General features: G+C 40.3%; 1 protein-coding gene and 1 long non-coding RNA gene across 3 annotated transcripts; one reads left to right on the forward strand and one right to left on the reverse strand.

Moving 5' to 3' along the window:
- Positions 1 to 623: 623 nt before the first annotated feature.
- On the forward strand, positions 624 to 3,330 carry LOC310841646. Its single transcript, XR_014562650.1, has 2 exons — positions 624 to 703; positions 736 to 3,330. It is a non-coding gene; the product is annotated as an uncharacterized lncRNA (long non-coding RNA).
- Positions 2,097 to 17,898, reverse strand: ARV1 (ARV1 homolog, fatty acid homeostasis modulator). 2 transcript variants are annotated; one of them, XM_083732819.1, is made up of 6 exons: positions 12,582 to 12,611; positions 11,679 to 11,741; positions 7,732 to 7,851; positions 6,939 to 7,092; positions 4,939 to 5,163; positions 2,097 to 3,665 (listed from the first exon to the last, which is right to left on the reverse strand). In XM_083732819.1, exons 1-6 carry the CDS (start codon positions 12,594 to 12,596, stop codon positions 3,559 to 3,561), a joined length of 684 nt encoding a protein of 227 aa, XP_083588945.1. In that variant the 5' UTR covers positions 12,597 to 12,611; the 3' UTR covers positions 2,097 to 3,558. The 2 variants fall into 2 exon arrangements, with proteins under 2 accessions (XP_083588945.1, XP_083588944.1); XM_083732818.1 differs by lacking the exons at positions 11,679 to 11,741; positions 12,582 to 12,611 and adding an exon at positions 17,764 to 17,898.
- Positions 17,899 to 17,925: the final 27 nt, after the last annotated feature.

Here is a 17,925-nt window from a genome sequence, read left to right on the forward strand (position 1 = left end):
GCAATGTTCTGTCCTTGTTGGAGGAAATTAGGTCACAAGCTCATCCACAATTTGGCATGCTGGTGGGGGGGAAATCAGCAAACTGATAATTAAACTTTGTTTTGCTTCCTGTGCAATTTGGTTTGAGGTACAATCCTAGGCACACATACATGAAGTAAGCTCACCTGAAGTGTGACTTTGGAGTAAACATGGTTAGAATCAGGCTGTAGGGATCCAGGTAATTTGTAATTCACTTAACATGTAGCTGTAGATCTTTGGTAGGGAGTGCTGCTTTCAAATGGCAAGTGATGGGATATTTTATTGAAAGCTCCTCCACTTGCAGATCCAACACAGAAATGTAGACTGTCAGAGAGGCGGCTAGTAGGCCTGGGCGATATATCGCCCAAGACCGGTATGAGGAGCAGAATGTGATGTCGGCTTCACTCAGCAGTATATCACTGCTGAAACAGCCACCACTCCCAAGTCTTTCTGCTAGCAGCATCCATTAGAATTCCTTCCCCCAGCAGTGCTGCTAGCAGAGGGACTCGGGAGCGATGGCTGTTTCACCAGCAATATATCACTGAGTGAAACCGCCATAGCATTCTGCCCTCATCCGATGCAGAGGGAGAAACAAGCTGTATTGGCGAGGCGCCGATACAGCTTGTTCCTCCCTCTCCATCTTTCGGTGGGGGCTTCATGAAGCTGCTCAGCTGAGGGGCGCGCGGTTGGCTCTGCCCACTTGCCCGTGAGTGGGAGAGCACTGGGGCTGTCTCAGCTGGGGAGGGGGAACCTTCCTGATCCCCAGCTGAGCTGCGCAAACAAGCTGTGTTGCCCCAGCCTGTGAGTGCCTGGGTGAAACCAGTTCCCAAGGTGGGAGCTGGGGCCGTTTCACCAGGTGCCTGGTGCAGGCCAATGCAGCTTGCTTTTTCAGTGCCGTGGTATATCGACAAACAGATGTTTGGCTGGCGATATTGCTGAAAAGCTGATATTGCCCAGCCCTAGTGGCTAGATTATAACCTTCTTCCTGGCATCTACTTAGAGGGGATTTTTCAAGATGGGGGCTTTCAACTCCCCCTCCCACTTAAACAGCAAACCTGCCCACCTCTGTATCACTGAGAAACAGCTTTTGAAACTGAACAAAGCTTCAAAAGCAGTTTGAACAGCACATCAGGTCAGGTTAGAATATCTGAAGGTTGAAGATTATACAGGGTCATCACAAGTCTCTTGAAGGATACCAACCATTTCTTAGATCCCAGCAAAAGCTTTTACAGTTACGTGCAGAAGAGAGAGATGACTGGTTGTGATCTTTTACTGTTTGCTTTTTTACGGCTTTGTTGTCATCACTGTGTTATTTAATTTCTTTAAAAGAAGTAGTGCTGTGCATTGTTTTATATATTCTGTTTTGTTCTCTCAAAGATGTAGGCCATGGAAAGTTTCCAGCCCAGCATGGGGCTGACCGAGTTCTGTCCTCAAAGCTGCTGAAGATGGAACAACAAATGGGTGGTTGGGAAGATGCATTTTGTTGGCACAGGCTAGAAGTGGCAGTTTATCTTTGGTTTAAAAATATTTTTGACATTTTTAAATAGTTGTTTTTAGCTATTTTAAAGTGATCATTTCATTATTTTATTCCTTTTGTAAATCACTCTTTTTTACACTCAAGTGGAATATAAATGTTATGAAATTTAAAAAAAATAAAAATTAATGGCATGGACACACATGAGTGTAGTATGGGATGTGGATATCCTGTCTACAGAAAAATTCCCTTAAGTTCAGTGGTAAAAAGAGGATTCCTGTGCCACTCTAGATACAGGGACCAACAGGAACATTTAGTCCCCTTAGCCTAGTTGTTGCCTTTAAGCATAATAGAGAACAGCTGACATTCTTGTCTATGTGAGAAGATCATAGACTCATAGAAGTGTAGAGCTGGGAGTGCTGCACTTGAGAACAACACTGCAATGGGGCAAAACTTATGTGATGAACCTGCCTCTGACCAGGTATTGGCTTTCCACTTTTTTCTTCTGCTTTCTGATTTGGTTTTAATAACTGAATTTTATTATATTACCTTTTATATGTAACTACTTGATAGTTCATCACAGAAATGACAAGTGACATATAAATTCTCAAAATAAAATATTATTTGAAATGAAAGGCAGTACAGAAATGTTACCCCAAAAAGCAAGGGTAAGGAAGGATATTAAACATCAACACAGATTCCTAATACCTCTAGTTCTGAGTCATCGAGTTCACTGCAAAGTTTATCAAATATATCAGAGGGCTTCTCATTGAACACCAAAATTCACCTAGACCACCTTCATGTCTGAATTAAGTATAAATAAAACAGATGCCTCAGCTTCTATGAACACAATTCCATGTAACAGAACTGCAAAGCCATTGGGTAGGGAGCTCCAGAAGCCATCCTACCTAACCAACTTGGTTTGGGGTAAAAAAACAACAACAAACTAATAGCATATAACTTTCCAAGAACAAGCTATTGTTTCCCAATGTGGCAGTTAATTACAATTATCTGTTCCAGCTACCTCCTGTTACCATTGCCCTAATTAAATATGCTATCGTCCTCAGAATGAAGTTTTACTGTACATTCCAAATACACTTAAATCATACATAGGCGTCACTCATATGTACCCAGGTAGAGCTTACTTTTGAGTAAACATGTAATAAGGCTGTCAAGTTCATTTTCAGGGAAGCATAAGAACAGTACAATTCTTTATGCACTTACTCAGAATTAAGTTCCATCACATTTCTCTCAGGTAAGTGGGTATAGGATAGCTGCTTAAATCTTTTCAAAAATAACTTTAAATATGCCTCTTGCATAAACATCAATATCAAGAGATTTAGAAATGAAGCCCACACAGCATCTTTATTATTTGAGTATGTATCAACATCAAATTTAAAATGTGATTATTCCTCAAATAAGTAGCGCAGCTGCCAGCAATATCAAAGTAATGCCCTTGCAAAGGAAGCAAGTGCTCCAGGCTTATACTTGTCTACTCAGAAGTTAGCCCCACCAAATTTAATGGGGCTTACTCATAGGTAAGTAGAGGATTTCAGCCTTAACTTTACTGCAATCTGTATGCCATGTCATAAGCACTGGTTTGCTGTTCATTCTGATGTAATAGCTTTCAGAAGGTGGTCAGACTAGGTGTCATAGGATATCATTTTGTCTCCGCTTCCACATATGTTCCCCCCCCCCCAATGAAACTACTATACTAATCAAGCTTTTTAAAAATACAAAACACTAAATAGTGTAGTAGAAAAAATGGACCACAACTGGATCCATAAATATTTAGGACAGCAGTACCACCAGTCCAATACATTTTTGACAAATAAAAATACTGAAGTACGTTATAAAACCAACTACATTCCATCAGTGCATCATTACATTCTTCATATTACTATCTCCTCTTCAGCGTGGAACGTTTTCTTTATGTTCATTGTCTCTTTACCACTGCATTTATAACAAACAGGTAGTAAACAGTGGCAAAATAAATGACTCAAAAAACATCATTTCCTTTATATCTTCAAGTAATTCCACCTAAAACAAACTAAATCGAGATTGCTTCAAACATTCCATCCTATCCTCTGGAACAAGCTGATGATAGCATTTTCAAAAATTAATCCACTCACAATAGCCACCAGACAAAGTTTTCGGCTTGTATTCAAGGTAACTGCAAAAGAAAGGGGAAATGGGGTGGGTTCAATTCCTAGTGGTTTTCCAACTGTGGTTATAAATGAATTAGTCTGGACAAAATCACATTTCTAGTTAATATGTGATGGCTATGTGAATAAAATATGCAGGACTGGGAACAGGTAAGTTGTGTTAAACATTATCACAGTTGCAAACTAATCATTTAAGCAGGAGTGGGCAACCTTTGTTCCATCAAGGGCTGAATTCTTTTGGAGCTAATTTCTCACGGCTGCATGCTGTGGGGGTCAGGACTTATCACCCACCCCCATCTGTTAATACTATCACCACCCCAAAACCTCCCTCCCTCACATTATCCCTCTATCCCTCCCCCTCCAATCTTTTTCTTTCTTTCTTTCTTTCTTTCTTTCTTTCTTTCTCTCTCTCTCTCTCTCTCTCTCTCTCTCTCTCTCTTTCTTTCTTTCTTTTTCTCCCTCCCCCTCTGTGCCACCTCACTTTTGCCTTCCAAGGGACCACAACTAGTAATCTAGTCATTTCTGTGAGATCTTTTGCAACCCAGTTCCTTCTCAGTGATCCAGCCTTCATCATTATTACCAGGAAAATGAGAAAGAGACAGTCCAGACTGACCACAAAGCACAGTAGAAAGAGTGTCTTTCCAAAGGACTCTGTACTACTCTACTTACCATGCTCTGTGGTTTGGCACCTGCCTCTCTTTTGTGGCAATTAGATGTCTATGAAAGAACTGCATTACTTGGGGGCGGTGAAGAAGCAACACTGTCCTTGTGCCACCAGCTAGATCATTGGGAAGGAACCCACTTTTCCTGAAATACTGCATCAGTGATACAGAACACCTCTATACTTGCTAGAACAGACAAGGGCAAACAGACTGGTTTACCCAAGTATGGGATGTAACGCATATGAACAAACTAACATAATAGTACATGTTCAAGGCAAAATGAAAAACTGTTATTCCTTTGGATTATTGTGCAACTATTGTTGTAATGACAGCCTTGCTAGAGTCAAAGATTAAGCTTTCAGTCTTTGCTATCTTTTGCACACTGTACAGATTTCACATTTATTCAAGTCTGCTGTCAGGCACTCCAATCTCTCTTTCTAGTTTCCACTCTCTGAATAAAGTTTCCTTCTTTGAAGTTTTACATCTTAATGCTGAATGCCTGCCTCATGCAGTCAAAACCATGAAGATGAGGTGGCACCTCTATGTCTGGGCTGAACAAATGTCCCAATCCTGACTTGCTTTACAACTTACTATTCTACAAGAGTAAAATTAGGAATACCTCTAATTGCTTGCGAGTTTGAGGTCAAGACGAACACTTTAATGAGCAAGAGGCACAAATGAGTATAGTCATGTTCCCAAATAACAGCTGGAATCAACAGAAGTTTTCCATAGCTGGATAGCAGCAATGCTTTCAGAAGAAAGGTGAAATCTGCCTTGGTTGTCAGGACTACAGCTCTTGATAGCCACAAAGCAGTGAAGATGCCAATCAAAAAGGCAGTTTGTTCTGAATGAGAGAGAGAGAGAGAGAGAGAGAGAGAGAGAGAGAGAGAGAGAGATATATTAAGGCATTTATTAAACAGTTAGTCATTAGAAGGTATACCAGACATTGTACTACATAAATTCGCTACGTGCCTTTAAGTAGTTTTCTGTGGAAAAGAGTACATTTTGGATTGGATTAGATGTAGCAAGATGTATATATGACATTTGTTAGTTACTTTACCTTGCCCAAGGCAACTCAAAGCAACTTACAAACAAATGAACACCCCCCCCCACATAGATACATTAAAACCAGTTGCGGAGGGGAGGGGGAAACCCCAACAACTTCAGAGAACGAGCAGAGTCATGGGGAAGGAGGCAGTCCCTAGGCATCATGCTTTGTGGAAGTTTAAGATGTGATAACCAACACTTTGCACTGTGCTTAGAAATGGGGAGCTAAAAAGGTAAAGGTAAAGGTACCCCTGCCAGTACGGGCCAGTCTTGACAGACTCTGGGGTTGTGCGCCCATCTCACTCAAGAGGCCAGGGGCCAGCGCTGTCCGGAGACACTTCCGGGTCACATGGCCAGCGTGACATCGCTGCTCTGGCAAGCCAGAGCTGCACACGGAAACGCCGTTTACCTTCCCGCTGGTAAGCGGTCCCTATTTATCTACTTGCACCCGGAGGTGCTTTCGAGCTGCTAGGTTGGCAGGTGCTGGGACCGAGCAGCGGGAGCGCACCCCGCCACAGGGATTCGAACCGCCGACCTTTCGATCGGCAAGTCCTAGGCGCTGAGGCTTTAACCCACAGCGCCACCTGCGTCCCTGAAATGGGGAGCTAGGCATGACTAAAATCAGAAATGGCCAGAAACAGGCACAATTGACACACCAGCTGAAGCTGAGCAAAATTACTCCTGGTCACACAGTCACTGAATATCCAGGAGCAAAGCTGGGCCCATGAGCACTCCCAAACTATGAACCTCATCTTTCAAAGGGAGCACAGCCCCATAGCACCTCTGTCATGTCCAAACTGCCTTTCAGCTTGTTTGCCTGTATGTATGTAGCTTATCAGTAACCTCAAGGAATGGTTCAAAGCCTCCACACCCTCCCTGTGAAATGTTAAGCTGATAGAGAGCTGCATACCATTCACACACTAGTGACAACCAACTTCAAACTTCTGGGTAACCTCTCCTTTGAGTTTTAAGGTGCATATTAAAGAGCATAAGGCACAGCCTTGAACCCTGTTAGACACCACCAGTCATCCCAGTGCATGTCAACCCACTACTGAACCACCGCCTAGTTCTGCTCCCCATCACAATTTTGCAACTGGCTTCAAATAGTGGATCCTGTGATTCTAGTGGGAAAACAGTAGAAATGGAAGCCTGAGACCTGCCCACCTCAATGCAGGTCGCTATTGTTCCAATTTGAAAAGAGTCTGAGAAAAAAAGTAATTTTCACAAGGCTAATCAAGGGGCTTTGGGCTGAAAATGGATTTGGGCTCTGTCTCCCAGACCCAACCCCAACATTCTCTGCTGTAAAATACTTGCACTCACAAGTGCCCTGCAATACTTTTTCATACATAACTACCCATTCAGATTGGTGGAATACTGTCAACTCTTGATTGTTGAGCATCCTCCAAGCAGATTATGTGAAGTCAAGTGAGACATTATGGAAAAATAAACTAACAATACAACACATCCATTGTACACTAATAATTACAATGCATTCAAACCAGTTTAAAATGTTTAGATAAAAAGAACCTAGAAATAATATTTGGAGCAATGACAAATTATACTGGATCTTACCCAGAGACGCTATCCCAAACATTCGATAAAAATCCCATTCCTTGGCATATCTAATTAAATCATCAGGTTCAGTGCTTTGGCTTGAATCCTGTAACTGCAACCATCTGATATAAGCCTCACAAAGCAAACAGAATATGCAAAGCTTCCCATGAATCTGAAATATGAAATAGCATTAGTTTCAGAGGCCCAGGGACATCAGGCATTTAACACTATTGTTTACCATTACAAACTATGTTGTTTTTTGCAAGTTTTATTGGTGTTAGATGCATAAGTCATCATAGAAGTCAGCTGTCTCATACTAGAAGATGCAGAATGGAAAAAGGAAAGACTGAAGGAGCCTAAATGAGGGCTGCCTCCACAGAGATGTGATGGAGCACACATCTTTCCCATCCAGGGACTTGTAACATACATATGAAAATGCAATGACTGCAAGAATAACTAAATGTTACTTGGCTCATAATCAGACTTCTGAATAACAGAACCATCTTCCAGAGCACTGCTACACACTGTGCTGCCCAAGGAGCTCAATTATTATTCATTCAGTTAATATGCTATATGGGCTTTAGAGTGACTTTCAAGAGTTGTAATTCTTTTTTGCCGTGGTGGGGAACAGGACAAGACAAAACTTCCAGAAAAGGATGCAAGCTGAAGTTAACATAAGTACTGCATGGAAAGGAAGAAAGAAAGACCAGTTTCACACCAAATATTTTCATTATGCCTCTCATAACTTTCTAACAAGAACTGCCTATCTTACACTAAATTAAGATAAGAAGGGAAAGCCCCAGGAACTTACATTTATCTTCGTATTGAACAGTATATGTCTATAAGCCTGTGCTTTGCATAAGATAGCATTAATTAAGATGATAACAGGATCATATTCTATATACTTGTCCACTGGTTTCTGACAGGATTTCTGAAATAACAGAGCAAGAACAAGTTAAAACATCACACAGTAATATTGCAGTGATATAGATACCATTACAGCTCTTGATAATTCCATGCAGCCTCATTTTCAGTCTAATACAACAAAAAACATTCATCTGAAAATGCTGCCTTGATAGCAAAATATTTATACCTTCACAATTCATCCAACCATAGTGTTGGCTATGGTGCATGTTTTTGACTCAGCACACCAAGTTGCAGTGAATTGCCATACTTAGAAAAATGCATAGAAGCTCATAAAATATTACCACCAAGGCTGTCTATTTTTATCCACGTGAACAGTAATTTACATTTCAATATTTCATCATACACTGTTGAAAGACAGATATTTTAGGCTTAATTCTATACTACTTATTAGATCGAAACAGAGCCATGTGATATAGAAGACGATCTGCAAGGACCATAAAAATATCTGCAAGCTTCTTTGAGTCCTTATCAAGGAAAAAAATGGGACATAAATTGATGATGATGATGATCCTGTCCTTCAATGCTTGGCACAGATGCATTCCAGAATTGCAGTACAGTGGTACCTCGGGTTAAGTACTTAATTCCTTCTGGAGGTTCGTTCTTAATCTGAAACTGTTCTTAACCTGAAGCATCACTTTAGCTAATGGGGCCTCCCACTGCTGCCGTGCCGCCAGAGCACGATTTCTGTTCTCACCCTGAAGCAAAGTTCTTAACCCGAGGTACTATTTCTGGGTTAGCGGAGTCTGCAACCTGAAGCGTATGTAACCCGAGGTACCACTGTAGTCATAGCCCATGGGGTGATGGTGTGTTGTAGCAGCAGCAGCAGCACTAAAGACAAGCTTAATGTTAATAATTATTAGAAAGGCACTAAAAAATAAAATACCAAATGTCAAATTAATATTATATGCCTGTGGTGCGGTATGTCCACATACAGTTAATCTGTTCCTGATACCATCATCTCAAAAGTATTGCTGAGCTGGAAAAGACTAGTAAAGGCAGACTGATAGAGGCTCATAAAATTATGGATGATGGAGAGAGAATGTGTAGAAACAAATTATTTTCCCTCCCAAAACAAAAGTCTGTGTTCTTCAGTGAAATTGACTGGGGTGCACAAACACCATCACCAAGTTGCTAGCAGTGAAAACTATAACTAGTGACAGATTATACTAGCATGTATACACTATGACTGGAGTATCTACATTTTCAAAAAACCTCGAGCAACAAAGCATAGCAGACAGTAATTTCCCCCCCAAAATAGCAATAGAGTGCTCTTATACTGGAATTTTTTTATTAGTGTTATGTGCTGGAGGAGAAGGGTTGTTACAAACCCCAAATGTGTATATACTGCCCAACGTTCTAAAAACTCCTTTTTTAAAAAAGATATTTATTAAAGTTTTCAGAAAATTATATAAAATAGGGGGAAAAAACAGAAAACAGAAAAGGCAAAAAGACATACATACAAAACACATACAACAACAAGTATAATTTCAATCCCTTATATTCATAAAACTTACTTTCCCAACCTCCTCATACATCCCCTTTCTGGATTCCAATCTCTAATTAAATCAATTCAGCAAATCCTTCCCCTAATTTCTGTTTAATTTTTGATCTTTCTTTTCTTGATTACATAATCCTTACAGCTAGAAACCCCTTAATTTCTAAATCGACATCGTTCTAACATTCAACAATTTTACAATGTTTCTTAAGATAGTCCTTAAATTTCTTCCAATCTTCTTCCGCCGTCTCTTTTCCCTGGTCTCGGATTCTGCTGGTCATTTCTGCCAGTCCCATATAGTCTATAACCTTCATCTGCCATTCTTCCACGGTGGGTAAATCTTCTGTCTTCCAATACTTTGCGATGAGTATTCTTGCTGCTGTTGTGGCATACATAAAAAAAGTTCTATCCTTCTTTAACACCAATTGGCCCACCATACCCAGAAGAAAGGCCTCTGGTTTCTTCAAGAAGGTATATTTAAGTACCTTTTTCATTTCATTATAAATCATTTCCCAGAAAGCCTTAATCCTTGGGCATGTCCACCAAAGGTGAAAGAATGTACCTTCATTCTCTTTACATTTCCAGCACTTATTATCAGGAAGTGGTAAATTTTTGCAAGCTTGACTGGAGTCATGTACCACCTATAAATCATTTTCATAATATTTTCTTTTAGAGCATTACATGCCGTAAATTTAATACCGGTGGTCCACAACCGTTCCCAGTCCTCAAACATAATGTTATGACCAATATCTTGTGCCCACTTGATCATAGCTGATTTAACTATTTCATCCTGTGTGTTCCATTCCAACAGCAAGTTATACATTTTTGACAGATTCTTAGTTTTGGGTTCTAACAGTTCTGTTTCCAATTTTGATTTTTCCACCTGGAAACCATTTTTCCTGTCTAACTTATAAATCTCCATTATTTGATAATAATGAAGCCAGTCTCGCACTTTATCTTTCAATTTCTCATAACTCTGTAATTTCAATTTATCCCCTTCTTGTTCCAAAATCTCCCAGTATTTGGGCCATTTAGACTCCATATTAAGTTTTTTTACAGCCTTTGCCTCCATTGGGGACAACCACCTTGGAGTTTTGTTTTCCAACAAATCTTTGTACTTGACCCAGACATTGTACAATGCTTTCCTGACAATATGGTTTTTAAAAGCTTTATGAGCTTTAACCTTGTCGTACCACAGATATGCATGCCACCCAAAAGTATTATTAAAACCTTCTAAGTCCAAAATGTCTGTATTCTCCAGAAGTAGCCAGTCTTTCAACCAGCAGAAAGCTGCTGATTCATAATATAATTTAAGGTCTGGCAGGGCAAATCCACCCCTTTCCTTTGCATCAGTTAATATCTTAAATTTTATTCTGGGCTTCCTGCCCTGCCAGACAAATCTAGAGATATCTTTCTGCCACTTCTTGAAACAGTCCATCTTGTCAACTATTTGCAATGTTTGGAATAAGAATAACATTCTAGGCAATACATTCATCTTTATAACTGCAATTCACCCCAACAAGGAAAGCTTCAAATTTGACCAAATTTCTAAATCTTTTTTCACTTCTGTCCAACATTTCTCGTAATTATCTTTAAACAAATTCACATTTTTAGCTGTCATATTAATCCCCAAATATTTCACTTTCTTAACCACAGTTAAACCTGTCTCATTCTGAAACCTCTCCCTTTCAATAGGTGTTAAATTTTTCTCCAATACTTTAGTTTTAAATTTGTTCAGTTTAAATCCTGCTACTTGACCAAACTCTTGAATTAATTCTAAAACCCTTTTAGTACTAGATTCTGGCTCTTGTAAGGTAAGTACCAGATCATCTGCAAATGCTCTCAATTTGTATTGTTTAGCTCCGACCTGTACCCCTTTAACCAACTGGTCCCTTCTAATCATATTCAGCAAAACCTCCAGGACTGATATAAAAAGTAATGGGGAGATTGGGCACCCCTGACGTGTCCCTTTTTCTATCTTAAATTCTTCCGTAACCACATTATTTACAATCAACTTTGCTTTTTGCTCTGAATATATTGCACCTATACCGTTTTCAAATCCTTGGCTCTTATACTGGAATTTTTTATTAGTATTATGTGCTGGAGGAGAAGGGTTGTTACAAACCCCAAATGTGTATATACTGCCCAACGTTCTAAAAACTCCTTGCCAGACAATGATGATACAGAAACATATTTGCCTCCTTGCATCAGGAAGCAAGGGTGCCTCACCAGTCACTAGAAATAATGGTTGGCTGCTGTATTGTTGGATAAACTCATGGCCATATCACAATGTACACTGATAGGAATAATTTCTCTCTTGTGGTATTGCTACTTACTAAAATTTTCTTTGACAAAGATGTTAAATTGTACCCAGCAAAATAGAAAGAGACACTTGTTACCTGAAAATGAAAAGTATGTGCCAACAGCAAGAACAATCAGTCATATCAAAGCAATCATGTTCATGCAAAATTTATAAAATCTGCCAACTTCTTTTATGCAAGCAAATACTGGATTTTATATACTTTCTGCTGAAGGAATTGCTTTTGTCCAGAAGACAGATAACATGTAGCAAAGACTATAAAATAGCACCGCTATTTTAGTTTTTATGTGAGGAAAATACATTTTCCTAGTGGTTAAATGATAATAAAATGCTGCCAAAGGACACTTTGACATTGAAAAGATGTGACAGTAGTTAAAACGTGTTTTATTACCATCTTTCAGTGCAGCTTCTTTTATCTAGCTTTCCCATCAACTATCTTGCTTGCCAGTTATTATTAATAAAAAAGCGAGCTTTACATCATGCTGTAAGCCTTAAGGACATCCAGTTTGCAATTTATATTATGGTATGTACTCAGCAGGACCTCAGCTATCTAGGTTCCACCCTGTTCCCCATCCAAATAAGAGCTTATCAGCCTCAACTTGGTGTCCACACTATTCCCCATTTTCAGAATGGTGGATCACTGTTGGGGAGATGCTTAAGTGGTTTTAAACTTGTGCTCTGAAGATTCTTCAGTGATTAGTTAGCAATGGCTAACTAATCATTTTGCACATTCTGGAATTTTCCGCTATCAGAATGTTGGGCCAAAACCTCATTCCATGCAAAAAATCAGCAAATGCCAGCAGACCAGGACAGCACCTATGTTTCTGCCTCCTCTGCCAATGTTTCCCTTCCCACTGTAGACAAATAAGAAAGGATATGAGGGGAAAGCCCCTCCTATAAAAACTCCTATTTTTATTACTATTTTGCAACCCATTCTTATGTTGTCTGAGCTTGTTTCCCTGTTACTTTTTTATTCCACACCACATACTGGGACTTAGAACACTTCATAATGGTCATCATGACAAATATATAAATATATTTAAATGCCATCATAACCCTAGCCATACAATATTCTTAAAAACATTCTATTTCAAATTATATTATTGCTTGGTGTTTTTAGACCATAAGCTGCACTGAAGTTGATGATGAGATGGGAAAGTCATTTGTTAAACATCATACAATACAGGGAAAGCAGGGTGTTAGAATGTTTGGGTGAGGAAGATCCAGAAATAAAGGAATGTACAGGAAACAGCCAGGGCAGCAGGAATACAAGACAGAGGAAATACAAGAAAGAGCAGAGGCAAGAGGCAAGATCAAGAGAAATAAACTGATACCCTATTTGCACCATACATTTACAGCTCTATTATACCACTTTAAGTAGTCATACCTTTCCTCAAATAATCCTAGAAGTTGTAGTTTGTTAAGTGTTTGGAGAGGCAACCCCCATTTTCCTTAAAAAGGTAAAGGTAAAGGGACCCCTGACCATTCGGTCCAGTCGCAAACGACTCTGGGGTTGCAGTGCTCATCTCGCTCTATAGGCCAAGGGAGCCGGTGTTTGTCCGCAGACAGCTTCCAGGTCATGTGGCCAGCATGACTAAGCTGCTTCTGGTGAACCAGAGAAGTGCATGGAAGCGCCGTTTACCTTCCCGCCGGAGTGGTACCTATTTATCTACTTGCACTTGGGACGTGCTTTTACAGAGCTACAATTCCCAGAGTGCTTAAACAATCCAACCATCTTCCCTGGGAACTCTGGGAACTGTAGCTCTGTGAGGGGAACAGTATGTCCCAACAGCACTCTGAACACTTAAAGTGCAGTTCCCAGAATTCTTTGGGGGAAGCTATTACTGTTTAAGGGGGTATGAAACTACTGTATTTTTAAATGTGCTGTACAGATGGGGAATATATAAGGATACATAAAGGTAGGAGCTTTAATTTTAACTTTCTGCACGAATAGTTTATCAAGAGTAAGACAATATTTTCAGAGCCCAAGAGGCAGATATTTGTTTAGACAGCTCTTAACTACAACTAGGTTCATAGAGAAAATGTGCACAAGTTGCACAGGTTTCTTTTTTTCTTTTTTCTACAAAGTTTTGATAAAGAGGCTCTCTATGTTCATGGCATGTGCCTTCAAGCTCTACAGAAGAAAAAGCCAGTGTCAACTCTACCTTAGAAACTTGGCTGCTGTCAAGCAACACAACAAAATTCCTAAAGTAACAGGCAGAAAATGCTAAATGGCAGCATCAGGTACCATGAGAAGTACAAGAGGTAAGTGAAAGGAAAGCACAAGGCATAGGCATCCTGAAGCCCCACAAATCTAACTAGAAAGATGTCCATAGATGAGTAGCACAGCAAGGGGCAAGACAATTTGAAGATCCTTTGCTTTGCTAGAAAAAATGAGCTGCAGTTTATATTAAATTTTATTTCTAAAAATGTTTGTAGTCAAGACAGATAATGAAGAATACTTGGATAAAAATTCATTGCAACACTCAGCCTTTGGGAGGTAGAAACAGGAAAGAGTTAAAATAGAATAAAAAGAGAAAGCCAATTAGCCAGGCGCTTGATGAGCCTGAAACAAGTCAGAGAGATGGACTAAGGACATGTTTAATTAAATATAGCATGGACTCTATTAAGGAACAGATTATAACTATAATTAAATGAAGTCATGCTGGTTTTTCAAAACAGGAAATCAGAAAGTGTGTTCTAAGAACAACAGATTAAAAACAGGTTCAGGATGCAAAACTGAAGAAGTCCTTCATCCTTATTCAGCTTCAGATCCTTTATTTGCATTGTATGTTAAATATCTGAAACTGAATAAGCAAAAATTCAAATATATTTTGATAACTGAAGTTTAACTGTTTGGTTATCAAAAAATTATCCTATGTGAACTGCCCTGAGATTAATAATAATAATAATAATTTATTCAGCTGCTTTCGGAATACACAGGCATAAAGCTTACTTAAGTACATACACAAAATTACATGGTTTTTCACAAGCCTTACAAGTTGAAGGAGCCCCCTCTCCCCCACCCCTTTAAACACACAATAGGGCATTCTCTAAATAACAGTGCATTAAGCACATTCCACAGTTTATGGAGACATATATTACACTTGAGTCTCCGTTTTGTGTATAAAATCAACAAAGCAAAATTCATGCTATAAGCCTGTCAGAGATGTATTCTATCAGTCTTTGATAAAGAACTGCACTCAAGTAATTGTGTAACAAGTATGTCTAGATGAACCAATACTCCAATTTCTTTTTCTGAACTGCAATCTTGAACAATAAAGGTTGTTCAGGCAGTGATTTGATTACAAAGGCAAACCACATTGAAGTTTTATTATAATCAAGTGGTATATGAATCTAGTTAGTGAGTTAAAGGTAAAGGGACCCCTGACTGTTAGGTCCAGTCACAGATGACTCTAGGGTTGCGGCGCTCATCTCGCTCTATAGGCCGAGTAGCCGGCGTTTGTCCACAGATCGCTTCTGGGTCATGTGGTCTGGCGAACCAGAACAGCGCACGGAAACGCCGTTTACCTTCCCGCCGGAGTGGTACCTATTTATCTACTTGCACTTGACGTGCTTTCGAACTGCTAGGTTGGCAGGAGATGGGAACGAGCAACGGGAGCTCACCCAATCGCAGGGATTCAAACCACCGACCTTCTGATCAGAAAGCCCTAGGCTCTGTGGTTTAGACCATAGCACCTAGTTAGTTAGTTAGTTAGTTAGTTAGTTAGTTAGTTGAATGAATGATTTTTAGAAGATACAAAAAGGACGAGGGGGAGAGAGACCAGTTATATCTGAGCCTTCCATCAGCAGAAAGGCTCCTGAAGCTTATGGAATAAATTTGGGGGGCACACACAGCAGGTTGCAGGGAAGTGGAATAGGCAAAAACTGCTTCTCTCCTCATTACACTGTACAAAAGAGCTATTCATAAGCACAAAGAATGCCATTGGATACAACCCATTGTAACTGCAATACAGTGCCAGTGGAGCTGTACCCTCAAGTCAGCATAATGAAGGAATTGCCAATTTTTGGATGCCTATGGACATATCTGCAAACTGGAAAAAAACCTGTTGTTAGTGCCATATACACTACTATCTATATTACTGGTTACAATACAATGTTTCCTCCAAGTCTAATTTCAACTGGGACACATGCACAGTGGGCATCAGGGAAAGGCTCTGTGCATGTGTAACTGTGGGCACCAAATTCCTGGCATAATGGAAAGCAGCAGATCTAGCTCAAGGCCAGTGGATCATCTTTTACCATTTATACAGTGTTTTTATTTTAAAAAATAAAACCAAAAATACAGCCACTGCCGAAAAGGTTACAAACCAGTAAGATGAAAACATAAATCAGGATATGGCCAGAAATAGGAAAGAATTTGGTTGCTTTCAGCCCTGCCCCCACATGCAGTGTTTTATTCTTCAGCCACTGACATTTCTAGTGCCTCAAGTTCTGTCTTCTCCCTCATGCTTATCAACATTTATATGCAATACATAGGCTTGGGGTGATAGGCTATCAGGGGAAGCAGAACTACCACTCTTCCCCACCGCCTAATATGACAGTTTCAACCCTAAACAAGTGTCTTGGGTTGATAGTAGGCTGCATGAGAGCTAACAAGATGAAGCCTCACCCACATAGAATGTATTGGCTTAGAAACATGCTAATTTTGATGAAGGCTGAGATTTGACTTTGGCCTCAGTACTATCTATTGAGGCACTGGTGGTGCTGGTTGCTAGGAGTGCTTTTTTAGCAGTTTAGTCTGGTTCAGCAACTATGGCCCTACCTAGAGAAAGCTGACTTTGTGGCCTAGCTGACCCAGCCACATTGATGCATGCCTTGACTGCATACATGTTGGATAATGCACTGTATGTTGTTCCCTCCCTTGATGACTGTTCAGAAATGACAACTGGTACAGAATGCAGCAGCTAGAACACTTGTGAAAGCTGAGTGTGCAGATTATAGAACAACAAAAACAATAATTTATTTGTACGCTGCCCATCTGTGTTGGCCCAGTAACTCCAGCATATATAAAAACATAGTCAAACATTAAACCTTAAAAAGTTTCCCTATACAGGGCTGCCTTCAGATGTCTCCTAAATATATATATACAGTGGTACCTCGGTTTACGAACTTAATCAGTTCCGGAAGTCCGTTCTTAAACCGAAACCATTCTTAAACCAAGGCGCGCTTTTCTTAATAAGGCCTCCTGCTGCCAGTGCCCTTCCACAGTTCGAATTCTGTTCTTAGACCGAGGTAAAGTTCGCAAACCAGCACACTACTTCCGGTTTTGCGGAGTTTGTAAACCAAATCATTTGTAAACAGGACTGTTCTTAAACTGAGGTACCACTGTAATTACTCATCTGCTTGACATCTGATGGGATGGTATTCCACAGAGTCGGCACCACTATCGAGAATGCCCTCTGCCATGTAAACACAGTAGCAACCATCCAAATTATATTGGAGTTTGAATGACCAAGTTCTACCAAAGGTCTAGGTGAATAAGATACATTTTTACATGGCAGGCTGAACAACCCTGAGAACACCTGTGCCTTGAAAGGGAGAGAATTCCACTGTCAGGTGAGAGACAGGGAAGGCTGACTTCCATGAACCACACTATGAACTCTGCTTGCTGGTGAGACTATAAGACTCCCTCCACCCATCTCTATCTAAGGGCTTGCCCTGCCACACTTATGCAAAGTTTAAACACCTCACTTCAGTTCCGCGCACGTGGACAGCCACGTGCAACCCCCCCCCCACGTGGACCGCCATAGTACAACCCACATGCCTTTTCCTACTTGCAGAATTAGCAATCCTAATACGTACCCATAAAAGTACGTTATTGTTGTTGTTATTACGTACCCATAAAAGTACGTTATTGTTGTTATTACTGAAGTGCAGCCAATCCATATTCTAGTTACTGAAGAGTTCGGAAAACTATTCGCATACTTTGTAATCTATTACTAACCCCACCCCCGTCTCCCTTCCATGGGCAAGTATCTCTACCACCCCGATACATTCCTTTTGGTCAGTCAGTCCCCCTCTATTTCCTTCCGATCTCCTCGCTCGGCCCGATACTTCTCTCTCAAAACTTGACTCACGCAGATAGAAATACGCAGCACGCCACGCTGGTAATCCTTGTACAGCTCAGGAGCCTTCCTACTGCACTCAATGCACCTATAAGCTCCGGGTTCTTCCATCTCCCTCGGGAGCCCTGAGCCGCAAGATCCCGTTGCCACAGAAACGGCCGGCCCCTCTCCTCG

Source organism: Podarcis gaigeae (assembly GCF_964106915.1).
Source record: "Podarcis gaigeae genome assembly, chromosome: 3".
NCBI lineage: Eukaryota > Metazoa > Chordata > Lepidosauria > Squamata > Lacertidae > Podarcis > Podarcis gaigeae.

Coding starts and splice junctions, on each gene's coding strand:
- ARV1 (XM_083732818.1), bottom strand. CDS start 17,862: ATGGAAGAACCCGGAGCTTATAGGTGCATTGAGTGCAGTAGGAAGGCT. Junction 7,852..17,763: donor TGCTGCGTATTTCTATCTGC/GTGAGTCAAGTT, acceptor CTGTTATTTCAG/AAATCCTGTCAGAAACCAGT. Junction 7,093..7,731: donor TGTTCAATACGAAGATAAAT/GTAAGTTCCTGG, acceptor TTCATATTTCAG/ATTCATGGGAAGCTTTGCAT.